General features: G+C 32.1%; 1 protein-coding gene across 1 annotated transcript; it reads left to right on the top strand.

The window, feature by feature from the left end:
* Positions 1-6,607: 6,607 nt before the first annotated feature.
* LOC133822571 (transcription termination factor MTERF2, chloroplastic) lies at positions 6,608-11,459 on the top strand. Its single transcript, XM_062254948.1, has 7 exons — positions 6,608-7,312; positions 7,840-7,977; positions 8,165-8,407; positions 9,161-9,274; positions 9,880-10,062; positions 10,372-10,589; positions 10,780-11,459. Exons 1-7 carry the CDS (start codon positions 6,725-6,727, stop codon positions 11,123-11,125), a joined length of 1,830 nt encoding a protein of 609 aa, XP_062110932.1. The 5' UTR covers positions 6,608-6,724; the 3' UTR covers positions 11,126-11,459.
* The last annotated feature ends 1,659 nt before the right edge of the window (positions 11,460-13,118 follow it).

Raw genomic sequence — 13,118 nt, 5'->3', positions numbered from 1 at the left:
ATTAATAATAGAAATAAAATAAGAATATAAAAAGTCATAGTGCAGACAGTAATATACATGCATCAACTATTTTTAGTTTCTAATGTATGTTACAATGTCCTTTGGTGAATTTAATAAAGAAAAAAAAACTTCAATCATTTGATAAAAAACAAACTACCATACAAATTTATAAGATAAAAAAATGATGTATATCTTTATTATTTTTAAATAAATATGATTTAATTATTTAAACTATCATGAAATATCTTAAAAATATCTTTTTTTAATTAATTTATTCATTTATTTTTGTTTAAGTTTATATTTGTTATAACTTTTTAATTTTGTAGTGACAACAAAAGATTATATACTATATATTTAATATAATATTAAGTTTAGGTTTAATTAAATTTTATTTAAGTTATAAAATATATAATTTTATTATTTTTAAATAATTATTATTGTAAAATATTTCAAAAATATCTTATCATAATTTATTTATTTAATTTTATTTAAATTTAAGTCATGTTTACAATTTACAATTAAATATAAAAATATTCCATTAAATATAAAAATATTCTGTTTAAAAAAACAGTTAAAACTAATAATTTCTTGGGCTTTTTTTAATAATACATATATATATATATAAAAGTTTTAGTGCATTTATACGGTATCTAAAAAATATATTCATTTATATATAGTTTTAAGTGTTTTGTGCAAAAATACGATTTGCAACCAATCTCTCTACCATTCAGCAAAAAAAAAAATATATAGTCTCTCTCTTTCTTCTCTTCCAGCGATAGCAAACCGGAAGGAATACCGATTGCTGGGTCGGAAGGAATTCCCGTCATTGTTGGTGGCTGGGTCGCTGGGTTCCCATCATTATTAATGGCTGGGTTGCTGGGTTCCATTGTTGGTCTGGTTTGGGTATTGATTTTTGGGTTAACATTAGATATTTGATTTGGCATTTTTTGGGGTTTTCTTATTCTGGTTTTCCCAATTTCAGATACACACTTTTGATTTCTTTAATTTCTATTTAATTTCTTTTAGTAAACAACCATTGATCTATTATCATTGTTTTGGCAATTTCATTTTATATTTTTGTTAGTTTAGGTGTATGCCCACTACTCTCAATAGTTTTCCATCAATACTATACAAATATATTTTTTGGGCTTACGGTTGTTTCTCTATTTTTTATATATTTTTTTGATTGATTTGGTTGAATCTGAATGAGTTACTGTAAATGCTTAGGTTGCTGCAAACAAGCAATTGACAGCCAGTTGAATAACAATGGATTGTCAATTTCTTGAAATGATGTAAATCTAAATTTATGGGTTGCTGATTAGGTTGTTGACTAGCTCCTTAAAAGGTAATAAAAGTTGCCGACAAGCCTGGTTAAGAGTTTCTTTATTTTTTGTATATATTTTTTATTGATTTGGTTGAATCTGAATGGGTTGTTGTAAATGCTTAGGTTGCTGCAAACAAGCAATTGACAGTCAGTTGAATAACAATGGATTGTCAATTTCTTGAAATGATGCAAATCTAAATTTCTGGGTTGCTAGTTAGGTTGCTGACGAGCCTGGTTAAGAGTTTCTCTATTTTTTGTATATATATTTTTTTGATTGATTTGGTTGAATCTGAATGGGTTGCTGTAAATGCTTGGGTTGCTGCAAACAAGCAATTGACAGCCAGTTGAATAACAATGGATTGTCAATTTCTTGAAATGATGTAAATCTAAATTTCTGGGTTGCTGACTAGTTCCTTAAGAGGTAATAAAAGTTATTGACGAGCCTGGTTAAGAGTTTCTCTATTTTTTGTATATTTTTTTGATTGATTTTGTTGAATCTGAATGGGTTGTTGTAAATGCTTAGGTTGCTGCAAACAAGTAATTGACAATCAGTTGAATAACAATGGATTGTCAATTTCTTGAAATGGTGTAAATCTGAATTTCTGGGTTGCTGATTAGGTTGCTGACTTGTTCCTTAAGAGGTAATAAAGGTTGCTGACGAGCCTGGTTAAGAGTTTCTCTATTTTTTGTATATTTTTTTGATTGATTTGGTTGAATATGAATGGGTTGTTGTAAATGCTTAGGTTGCTGCAAACATACTCATCAAACAAGCAATTGGAAGAATGTGTGAGAACAAGCAATTGTCAATATCTTGGGATTTAAAGAGGAGTGATTGAAAGGAGGTAATTATTAATTTATACTTTGCTTAGAACAATTGGTAGCTTAATTAGGTGTTTAAACGATTTCTCTAAATATTGTACATGTTTCTTATTATTTGCTTATGTTACTTATAATGATTTGAAGAGGTTACTTAAGAGTTTGTTTATTTGCTTAAAGGGTTATAAAGGTTGCTGAATAGGTTTCTTCTTTGTTGTTTAATGTGTTAATAAAGTTGCTGAAGAGGTTGCTTAATGGGTGCTTAAGGGTTGATCATCAAGGTTTTCTTAAAGATTGTAAGTTTTTTAATAAGTTACTTATATGTTATTTACAAGGTTTATCTTGGTTGCAGGAAATGGATAGCATTGCAGTTTTACTCCAACACAATGGGCAATGGGATCAAAACAAAAACTATATCAACTTTGATGTTTAACATCATAATTTAATTTGTTGTTTAAATAATTTATTGCGGTTGCTTTGGTTCGTAGATTGATAATATGTTTCTTTATGTGTTGTTGATGGGCTTTATAAAGTTGCTTAAGAGTACAACAATTGCTTAAAAATGTTGTTTTATATGTTGTTTTTGGGAATTATAAGTTGCAAGTTGTTGAATAGGTTGCTTAAGAATTGAATAAAGTAGTTATAATGGTTGTTGTGTATGTTGCTTGTAATGACTGGTAGTTGCTGGTTCCGATTGCTTAAGAGTTGCTTAAGTTGGTGGAATAGTTGTTGTATATGTTGCTTATAATGATTGGTACTTGCTAAATAGGTTACTTAAGTAGATGGAAAGGTTGTTGTATATGTTGCTTATAATGACTGGTAGTTGCTCAGTCAGTTGCTTAAGAATTGCTTAAGTAACAGTTGATGTATATGTTGCATATAATGATTGGTAGTTGCTGAACAGGTTGCTTGTAACGATTTTGTATATGTTGGTTATAAATATTGGTAGTTGCCAAATAGGTTACGTAAGATTTGATTTATTTGTTGCTTAAGTTGCTTATTAGTTGGTTTAAATTTGGTTATAATAATGATTGTGAGCTGCTGAATAAGTTTATTAGGGTTTAACATGATGCTTAAATATTAGGGTTTAACATCATTATAGGTTGCTTTACAAGTTGCTTGAAGGGTTAGTCTTTTTATATGGTTAAATAATGAAATTACTTTAGTTGTTTTTATAAGATTGGTTATGTTTCAACATATTTCAAATTGATCAACTTCCTTGTGCCCATGCAATTGCTGTTTTTAAAGAAATGAGTCAAGATCCATATCAATATTGTTCTCCATATTACACCAAGGAAGTCATGGTTGCAACTTTCAAAGAAATTATTTACCCACTTGGCAATGAAGACACTTGGCAAATACCTAAACATATCAAAGTTGTGAAAATACACCATCTAGAAGGAAAAATAAGAGTAGGTAGACCAAAGAAAAGAATATGTAAAGCTCCATGGGAGAAAAACAAAAAACCAAAAAAACAAAACAAATGCGGGAATTGTGGTCAAAGAGGACATAACAGAAAGACTTGCAGAAACCCTCGACAGAAAGATTAGATGTTGACTTACAAAAACATACATTATTGCTTCATTTTTTTTTTCAAAACAATATGTAAAGTTCAAATGTTTTGATCTATACAATGATTTTGGTTCATTTCCTTTATGTTTTACTTTAAAATTACTAATAATTTCTTTAATATATAAATGTTATTTGCTCTATAAATTTATTGTTAATTATTCTACTTAACATGTTGCTTAGGTTTCTTTTGGGTTGCTGTATATGTAGTCATATATAATTGCTCACAAGGAAGCATTATATGTTAATTTTGGGGATTAAGGGTTGCTAATTTTTTTGTTATAATGGAGATTGTGAGTTGTTGAATAGGTTGTAAATGATTGCTTAAATAATTGCAAAGGTTGTTGTATATACTGATATAAAGATTGGGGGTTGCTGAATGCTTAATAGTTGCAAAAAAAAATTGATTTATATGTTGTTTTGGGGGATTATAAGCTGCAGGTTGCTGAATATACTAATTAAGAATTGCTTAAAAATGTTGCTTAGAAATTTTAAGTATTGCCTAGAAGTTTTCATAGTTTTTCGACAGATTGTTTATTATAATTGTGGGTTGCTTAAGAGTTGAATGATTTATTTACAGGTGGTTGTTTAAGGGTTGTTAAGTAGGTTGATTAATAATTGCTTTATATGTTAATTTTAAAAAATTTATTTGGAAATTATCAAAGAAATGCATTAAATTATAGAACAATTATAACAAAAAACTAATAAGCACAACAACTACATTAATAAAAGTAACTCTTAAGTACAACCAATAAGCATTTTGTATTGGCTGCAACAACAATTACATTCATAAAGTTTTCCCATTGACTTATTGGCTCAGCCTTGCTCTCTGCCTAATCCCAAAAAGCATACTCACATGCGCTCTCATATCCACATTCTTGCTTTCCCATTGCATATGAGCATAGTAAATAAGCAAGCCTAGACCTATGACATTCAACATCAAAATCACATCTTGGAATCTCTTTTCCGCCAATGAAATACTCAGCAAAAGAGAACATATATATTGCACTATCTATGCACAAGCACAAAAAAATAACATCATTTATATTCTAAAACAACATATTAAAATATAATAAAATATTTAAGATTTCTAAAAATTAAAAAGAAAGAAAAACTCACATAGGCGACCCAGAAAGAATGCCATCATCCATAACTACTTCAAAAGAACCAACTTGAGATCTCCCAACATAAGGCTTAACATAAGGCTTTGAAGAGAAGTCTATATCGGTACGCTCATAAAATCCAATGATAGCTAATTAACAATATATATAGGTATAACATAAGCATGAAGATGCTTAATTTCATATCACAAAACAACATATATATATAGTACTTCTAATTAATTAATAAACTAATGACTTACAACGTATTAGAAGACAATGTAATCAAGGCAATATAATCCCTCAACATTCTTGATTTTGTTCATAACTAAGTAGCCACTACTATAATCACATATATAAATGCTTCAAGATTCATTATTACTGGCTTCGTCAATTAACTTCTTTAGCCTCTTAGATATCCTTGAAGCACCAACACTAGAAGCAAACTCTCCCTTCTATAGTACATATATATATCATCATATGAAGACCAATTAATAATAACAAAATCATTATTAATAAATAGTATAAAAATTATTTATAAAAAATTACCTGAGAATGAATAGTGTGAAAAACAGTATCTTCAGAAACAAAGAAACTAACATTAAGAATGTCAACTCATTCTTCATGAAGAATGTGAATTGTTTGGTTGAACATGAACTGAAAATCCAAGCCAGTTATCAGAACAATCTCAAGAGCCAAACCCATCTCATGAACCTCAATATGAGGCGATTTCAAGCTCATATCACCATTAATGGCTTCTCCAATTAGGCTGCAACTACTGTTAATGCTCATGAAATTACTGCCTCCTCCTCCTCCATTATTATTATTATTATAACCCATCAACCTATTCCTCTTCTCCTTCATTCTCTCTATGCATATCTGCAACTTTTAAATACTGAAAAGGTATTGAGGCTTTGTTTAGAAATAACGTTTTGTCATAGAAAAATGACTAGGAACAAAAATATATTTTCCTAGAATTCGATCAAATACATTTTAATCTTTTCTCTTTTAGAATAGATTTATAAAGTTCTAAAATCTATAAAATTACATTTAATTGAACTTCTACTTTAATCAGTTAGAATTAATTTTCATTTCCTTCCTAAAATCTAAGTTCAGAACAAGAGATATTGAACTAAAACTTGCAAACAAACTTAAAACGAAGCATTAAAATTAACTCAGGCATTTCAACGAACAGCTTGTGGTCACAACAAAATGAACAAACGAATATTACATACACATATACATGTGTGTGTACATACAAGAAGAGATGCTTACAGATTCATGTTTGCCAATGATTTTAGCAACTTTGGTGGCGTCCTTGAGAATGTCAAAGGTGACGACTACGGAGCTAGGGCACGGAGGACACGAAGGACGTCGACGGCACAGAGATGAGCGGTGGTGGTGAGCACGGAGGACGTCGACGTTGTGGAGCTGAGGCGGCGATGGCTAGGGCACGGAGGTGAGCGGCGGTGCCTAGGACACGGAGGACGTCGACTATTGCATAAAAAGCAGTACTATTGCATAAAGTGGAAGCCGTACTATTGCATAAATTTTTTTATAAAAATGAAAGGAATGAGAAAATAAAGTAAAAGTGAAAAATAAATAGTAAAAAGTAGTTTGTTGGGTAATTTCTCTAATTTCTTTTATCCTCACATTTATTATATATTTTTTTAAAAGGCATGAATTCATAATAAGAGAGAGAACTCATAAAGACATGTCGTTTGAGATTTCCAACTACAGGTAGTTTTGTCTCAAAAGAACGAAATCAAAGGTTGTAGGATTTTCCTTTTTTTTTTTCCTAGGAGGTTTATTGGATTTATTCTATGTTCCAATTCTTGGATTTTGAGGGGTTTTAGGACATATTAGGGTTTAGAGATAGAGAGATACAGATTGGGGAGTGTTTATCCATGAATGAATGTTTACACCTACAGCAATGTCCTCCAAATTAGTCCCTTTTCCCACAAATTTCAACTTCACCCTCTGGCCTTCTTCATCTCTCAACACTCCCACTTCTTCTCTCTTACCCAGTTCCTCTCTCACTTCTTTTTCAACCAGACTCCATTCACACACCTCCAAAACTCATCACCATCACCACCTTCCCCTGCTTGCCATCTCACCCAACTCCTCTGCACCCTCTCTTGACGACCAATCTGAAGAACTCAGACAAGCCCAGGAAGCCCTTTTCGAATTTGTCCGTGGTTTCGGTGTCTCCCACGAGGACTCGGCCGCCATTTCTTCGGGTTCGCCGCGGTACCTGCAAATGTTGGTTGATGGGGTTCGGGATTTGGACGAGCTTAAGCTGTGGAGCTCGTGGAAGAGCGGTGAGGAAGAGAAGGGATTGAAGTTGAATGGGTTTAAGGAGAAGGTGAGTTATATGGCAATGGAGAAAGGTGATAATGGCAAGGTTGCATTCTTGGAGAGTTTTGTTGGGTTGAGTCTATCTTCGGCTATGAACGTTGCGAGGTATCTCTCGGCTGAGACGCTTCCGGGTCTCATTGGTAAGGTGAGAACAAAGCGAATGTTTCTGTTTGTGTGAATTCAGTTTGTTTATAACTTTATTGGGTTCTCTGTGTATAAATTTTAATTTTTATAGTTGGTTTTGGTTGTCAACTGACTATAGATGAGTCTTGAGCTGATCTTTCGTACTTAGCCAGATAAAATTGCCTGAAAGTAAACATTATGCAAGATATGCTACTGATTAATGGCCTTGAGTTTATACACTTGCCTTGAGTTTGTCAATTAATGCCCATATCTGTTTGACGCAATTGATATTTGTTTAGTCAACTAATTTTTGGTATGAGAAGCTGTTAGTAGATTATGGTCCTATTTTATATAAGCTTGTGAAATTAATTGTCTTCTATTTTCTTACCACACCCTCTAGTTTTTATTTTTATTTGTTTATTCTTATAGATAATTAGCTAGGACTAGTTGTATAATATTGATTCCATCTCTATTGTTTTGTCGAAGTGCATAAAAAATTTTATACCTATTGTTGAAGCTCCCCTTGCTTATCATCCATTTGGATTATAGGTAAAGTATATGAAGGAAATCTTCTTTTCTGGCAGTGATGATGGAGGAATTATCGGGAAAAACTCCCGTCGTATGATGATGCACTTATCAATTCCAGTAGATGATGATTTGCAACAGACATTAGCATTTTTTGAAAAGGTTTGGTATCTGACTTTCCAATTAATTGTTTGTGATGCATTTGTTTTTGAAGCTGCAAGTTTCTTTTACATTTCTATTAATCTTTTGTCATTAGTGAACTTCTATAATTAATTTAATTTGTTGAAGTGTCTCCCAGCATTTATGATTTTATTCATATTGTCAATGAAATTTTAAAGTTATTTTGTAGATTGAAGCAAGACGTGGCGGTTTGGACATGCTGGGTTCCAAGGATATCTCTTTCCGATATCTAGTGGAATCATTTCCTCGTCTTCTGCTGTTACCTTTGGATTCACAAATCAGCACCTTGGTGGGATTTCTTGAAAAGATTGGAATCTCTGGAGAATACATGAGAAACACACTTCTTTTGTTCCCACCTATTATGTTTTTTGACATCAAAGTCATTAAGACAAGAATGCTGGCTTTGAAGGAGGTATTGCTTCATAACATTTCATCAATTTTAGTGTACAGAATGTTGTGGATTTAACACCACCAAATAAGCTAAATTAATCGCTAATGATATAAATAAATAAACCATAAGTAGTAGGATTATATTGAATTTCTTGTTAACAATATTATTTGACATGTCTTACTAAAGTATTATCCTGAGCTTACTTACAGTGAGTTAAAACCACAAATAAAGCTGAGAACTCTCGTGAAGAAACTATCAATTATTAAACCCTGGGTAGATGCAAAAATAGGAGTAAAGTTACATACTTGAAGTTAAATACAGGAAGGAATGATTCTAGAATTATGTTGTAGTTGATTTTTAGAAGTTGTGTACAGGTAGAGGGTTAGATGATTAGGGTTTGTGTGTCAAACACTACTTTAATTGTTTAAAATGTCATAATAATTCCCTCTGGCACTATCTTTCTTTTCTTCTCTTTGATCTTGCATAAAACAAATTCATTGTTTAAAATGTCATAGTTGATTTTTAGAAGTTGTGTACTGGTAGAGAGTTAGATGATTAGGGTTTGTGTGTCAAACACTACTTTAATTGTTTAAAATGTCATATTAATTCCCTCTGGCACTATCTTTTTTTTCTTCTCTTTGATCTTGCATAAAAAAAATTCATTGTTCTCTTGTATATTGCCTTTCTTTTGTATATAGACCTTAATTGGACTTCTGACATTATTATTATCTCATCTTCTCTGTCTGTAATTGAGCATTTTTTTTTGCCTTCCAGCTCAGCATGGATGAAAGGGATATTGGGAAAATGTTACAAAAATATCCATGGGTTCTATCTACAAGTATTCAAGAGAACTACAAGGATGTTAGCGTTTACTTTGACAAGGAGAAGGTATACTATTCTACTCTGCATGCTTGTCAAGCTATACTGTCGACACTTTTCACTCCCATCCCCCTAGGTTGTTTCTGTTTCTTCTAGGGTAACAACGTATCTCTCCTTGCTATCTTAAGAAATATTACGTGGGTAACTGTATCGAGCTCGGTTGTTTCTGTAGTTATGAATTGCTACTTTACCTTTATATAGTTTGTGGAACAAACCTAGAGGAGTCCAAGTTTTGTTAGTCCTTACTCCTTGCAAAGATATTATTAAGAAACCAAAATTTTGTAAGGTCTTAATTATTTACTTCCCGATGAGCATAATATCCTTACCAAGTAGAAGTTCCTTTTTCTAGTCTATTCTCTTTTAAGTACTAGTCAGTAGGCTTAATTATACCTCATTTCTCTTTGTAGTCTTAACATCTGGTATGAAGCCTACTGTGTAAGATCATTACCAGGTGTACATGTTTTTCAGTTAAGAACAAGCTTCCATATCTGTTTGTCTTTCTCCCTCTCCCCTCTTCAATATGAAGAACAAATAAGGTATATATAGTTTATGGATTTGACAAAATGTTGATTACTTAATAGCATTTTAAGATAAAAAGTTGTGCTTCATGACAGGTGCCTAAAGAAAGTGTTAATCGTGCAATCAGAAGCTGGCCTCATTTATTGGGTTGTTCAACTAGCAAAATACATTTGATGGTCGAAGAGATTGGAAGTTTAGGTGTTACAAACAAGAAACTGGGACAGGTCATTTGTAAAAGTCCTCAGATATTGCTACGGAAACCTCAAGAATTTAACGAGGTAGTGAATTTTTAATCTATGGGATAATTTCTCACTTTAGAATGATGGTTCTTGTTTCATGAATTTCTTAGTATAATGTTTCATATGAGCAAAATGTGTTTATATTGAAAGTGCATTTGAAAGATTTTGTTTGATATAGTTTTCTTTTTCCTTTTAGATTAAGAAAAGAAGAATTTGCAATGCCCTGTATATGGTGAAAGTTTTATAAACAGATCAACCACATTGTTTATTGTGGGGTATTTAGATCGCATAGACACTAATGTTCAAACCATTTTTTCATTACTATTTATATTTTTGTACTATGTACAGGTGGTTTCACTTTTGGAAGATGTAGGATTTGACAAAGAAACAATTGGAAAGATCCTTGGCCGCTGTCCAGAAATATTTGCTACCAGCATCGAAAGAACTCTAAAGAGGAAGCTTAAATTTCTTTCTGCTATTGGTATTTCTGAAGTTCACTATCCACGGGTTATTAAAAAATATCCTGAACTCCTCGTATCTGATATTGACAGAACTCTACTTCCGCGGTACTGCTCTAATCCTTTAAAATTAGCTAATATTGTTAATAATAAACTAATGTTTTTTAACTCATTTTCTTTGAGGCCATCCAAGGTATGATTTATCTCCATAATGGTTGTTAATGAGATTGCATAATCAGCCTTTGGTTGTCTCATAAGATAAGGAAAAGAAAACTAACCTGGGAAACTTGGGGTTCAGGATGAAATATTTAGTGAACATGGGATTATCTAGAAGGGATGTTGCGTTCATGGTTCGTAGATTCTCACCTCTGCTCGGGTACAGCATTGACGAGGTAATGAGACCAAAGCTTGATTTTCTCATAAACACCATGGAGAAGCCATTAAGGGAGGTGGTAGACTATCCAAGGTTCTTGAGCTATTCGTTGGAGAAGAAGATAAAACCAAGGTTCTGGGTTCTTAAGCAAAGGAATATCGAATGTAGTTTGAAAGACATGCTGGGGAAGAATGATGAAGAATTTGCTTCTGAATTTTTACTAGCTGAAAGGACGCAAGTTCCCCCTTCCACCTCCCCTTCACCCTTTTGAAAGGACACAAGCTTTGAAAAAATATCAAGGAAGGTCTTCTTGTACAGTGTTTCCTTTGTGAATAGTAAAGCACAAATCCAAATAGTTTCATTACAATTTTGTCCCAGGTTCTGAGTGTATAATATATCATGTTTTGACAGTGATAAAAACTGTTCAAAGCTCCAGTACATTGTACTTAGAAAGTAGATAGTGTGAATGCCCCCAAAATCTTCAATTTTCTTTGGAATGATATATGCACCTACACATTACACCAAAATTTCCCTCCCGTTTAGGTTGTGGTCCGTGTCAACCAAATTTGAATGAAGTTCTTTACAAGATAAGGTCATTCCATATTTTTCTTGAAGTGCAATTTGAGCATCTATGTTTTAAGGAGGCCCATATTTAAAAAAAAAAAGTGCTTTAAGTCAATGCACATTTATGCTTGAAAAATAAATTTAGAGTAAATTGACCTTCACGCAAAAATTCATCATTTCCCTCTCTCTAGCTCTCAGCTGAACCCAAATCCCCTCTAATCCTTGACGGTTCCCAATCACTGCCATTGCAACCCACCTCGACTGCACTGCTGCAACTTCCGTCGTCGTCTTCTCTTGGCATCTCTTCGGCATTTCTTTTTCTTCTTTTTTTCTTCTTCTTTCTTTTACACATTTCAAACACTTCTATGCATGTTTTTTTTTTCTTTCAGATTTAGAAATATGAAATCAGCAGAATTTTGAGGTCTGCTTGATGCAAATGCTATACAAAATTAGCATCGGAAATTAGATTTTGTGTAAAAGTTTAATAAATATGGTTTTCTTATTCTTTTGTATTGTATAATTTATTTGTTTATTAAGGGATTTTTTCCTATATTTTTGCAATTTTATTAAAATATACCTTATACTTACTATAAAACTTCAATATTGATTTTTTTTTTAATTACTTTTAGAATATTTTTATTACTATATTTTTTTAATTATATTTATGTTAAAATATATATACAATTAATCGTATTCATAAAATCATATCATTTCTTCCGTATTATATATATATATATATATATATATTTTGGAAAATCAAATAGGAATTGTATTAATCACAAAACAAATTACAACTCAACCAATGCCAACCAATTAATTACAAGCTTTATATAAAGTCTCCACCCACTCCTTATCTAATCTATTCAATAGTTGAGTGTTCATGTATTGAATTCTATTACAAACAGAGTATATTATGTGTTTGACACTAAGTTGAACAGTGAGGAGTTTTTGATCCCAAAGAATACTATTCCTACTTTGCCATATGTAGTAAACCATGGCAGATGTAACACTCATGTAAACTTTTATTCTCCCTTGAGAAACTTTGTTCTTCTTTAATCTTTTCACCAAACAATTCAAGTTATTAATCTGCGATTTCCAGTCAATCCACCTTCTAATTTCTTCCTTAACTTTCTTACTGTAGCAGCAAGAAAAGAAAAAATGAGAGTGGGTTTCTTCATTATCTCCACAAACAATGCAAGCACTAGAAGCACCACTTCAAAATGAAGTAATATGTCTCTCGTTGGAAATCTTTGTCTCAAGGCTAACCAAATTATAATTCTATACTTTGGGATACAAAATCTATCTCAAATTACATCATAATGCCACATTTCAGCAGGCCTCTGCTGTAACTTAGAGTAGAGTTTAGCAACTGAAAAATTAAAATGTTGGAACTCCACCTCTGAAAACACTTAGCTTGAGTTTGTTTTTGATCTGCACTATGCGTTTCCAATACCAACTAGCTCCAACAGGGACCTCATAGTCCCACCAATTGCTTTGCTTGATATAGACAAAATTAACCCATTTCACCCACAGATTGTCTTTCTTAGTGGAAACATGTTTGAACCATAAACCACCATCTTTCTTTGGTTTACAAGCATCAATCCAAGAAACATTCCCAGGGCCATTAAACATGTCATTTCCTTTCCAAAGATAAGCACGACAAATCTGAATTATTGTTTGAACAACACTTTTAGGCAAAA

The sequence above is a fragment of the Humulus lupulus genome, chromosome 3 (genome assembly GCF_963169125.1).
Source record: "Humulus lupulus chromosome 3, drHumLupu1.1, whole genome shotgun sequence".
NCBI lineage: Eukaryota > Viridiplantae > Streptophyta > Magnoliopsida > Rosales > Cannabaceae > Humulus > Humulus lupulus.
Note: the sequence above shows the minus strand (reverse complement) of the source record. Positions and strands in the feature narration are given on the sequence as shown.

Excerpts from the sequence above, each read along its gene's own strand:
- LOC133822571 (XM_062254948.1), top strand. The coding sequence starts at position 6,725 with ATGTTTACACCTACAGCAATGTCCTCCAAATTAGTCCCTTTTCCCACA. Across the intron at positions 7,313-7,839 it reads TTCCGGGTCTCATTGGTAAG|GTAAAGTATATGAAGGAAAT; the intron begins GTGAGAACAAAG and ends TTTGGATTATAG. Across the intron at positions 7,978-8,164 it reads CATTAGCATTTTTTGAAAAG|ATTGAAGCAAGACGTGGCGG; the intron begins GTTTGGTATCTG and ends GTTATTTTGTAG.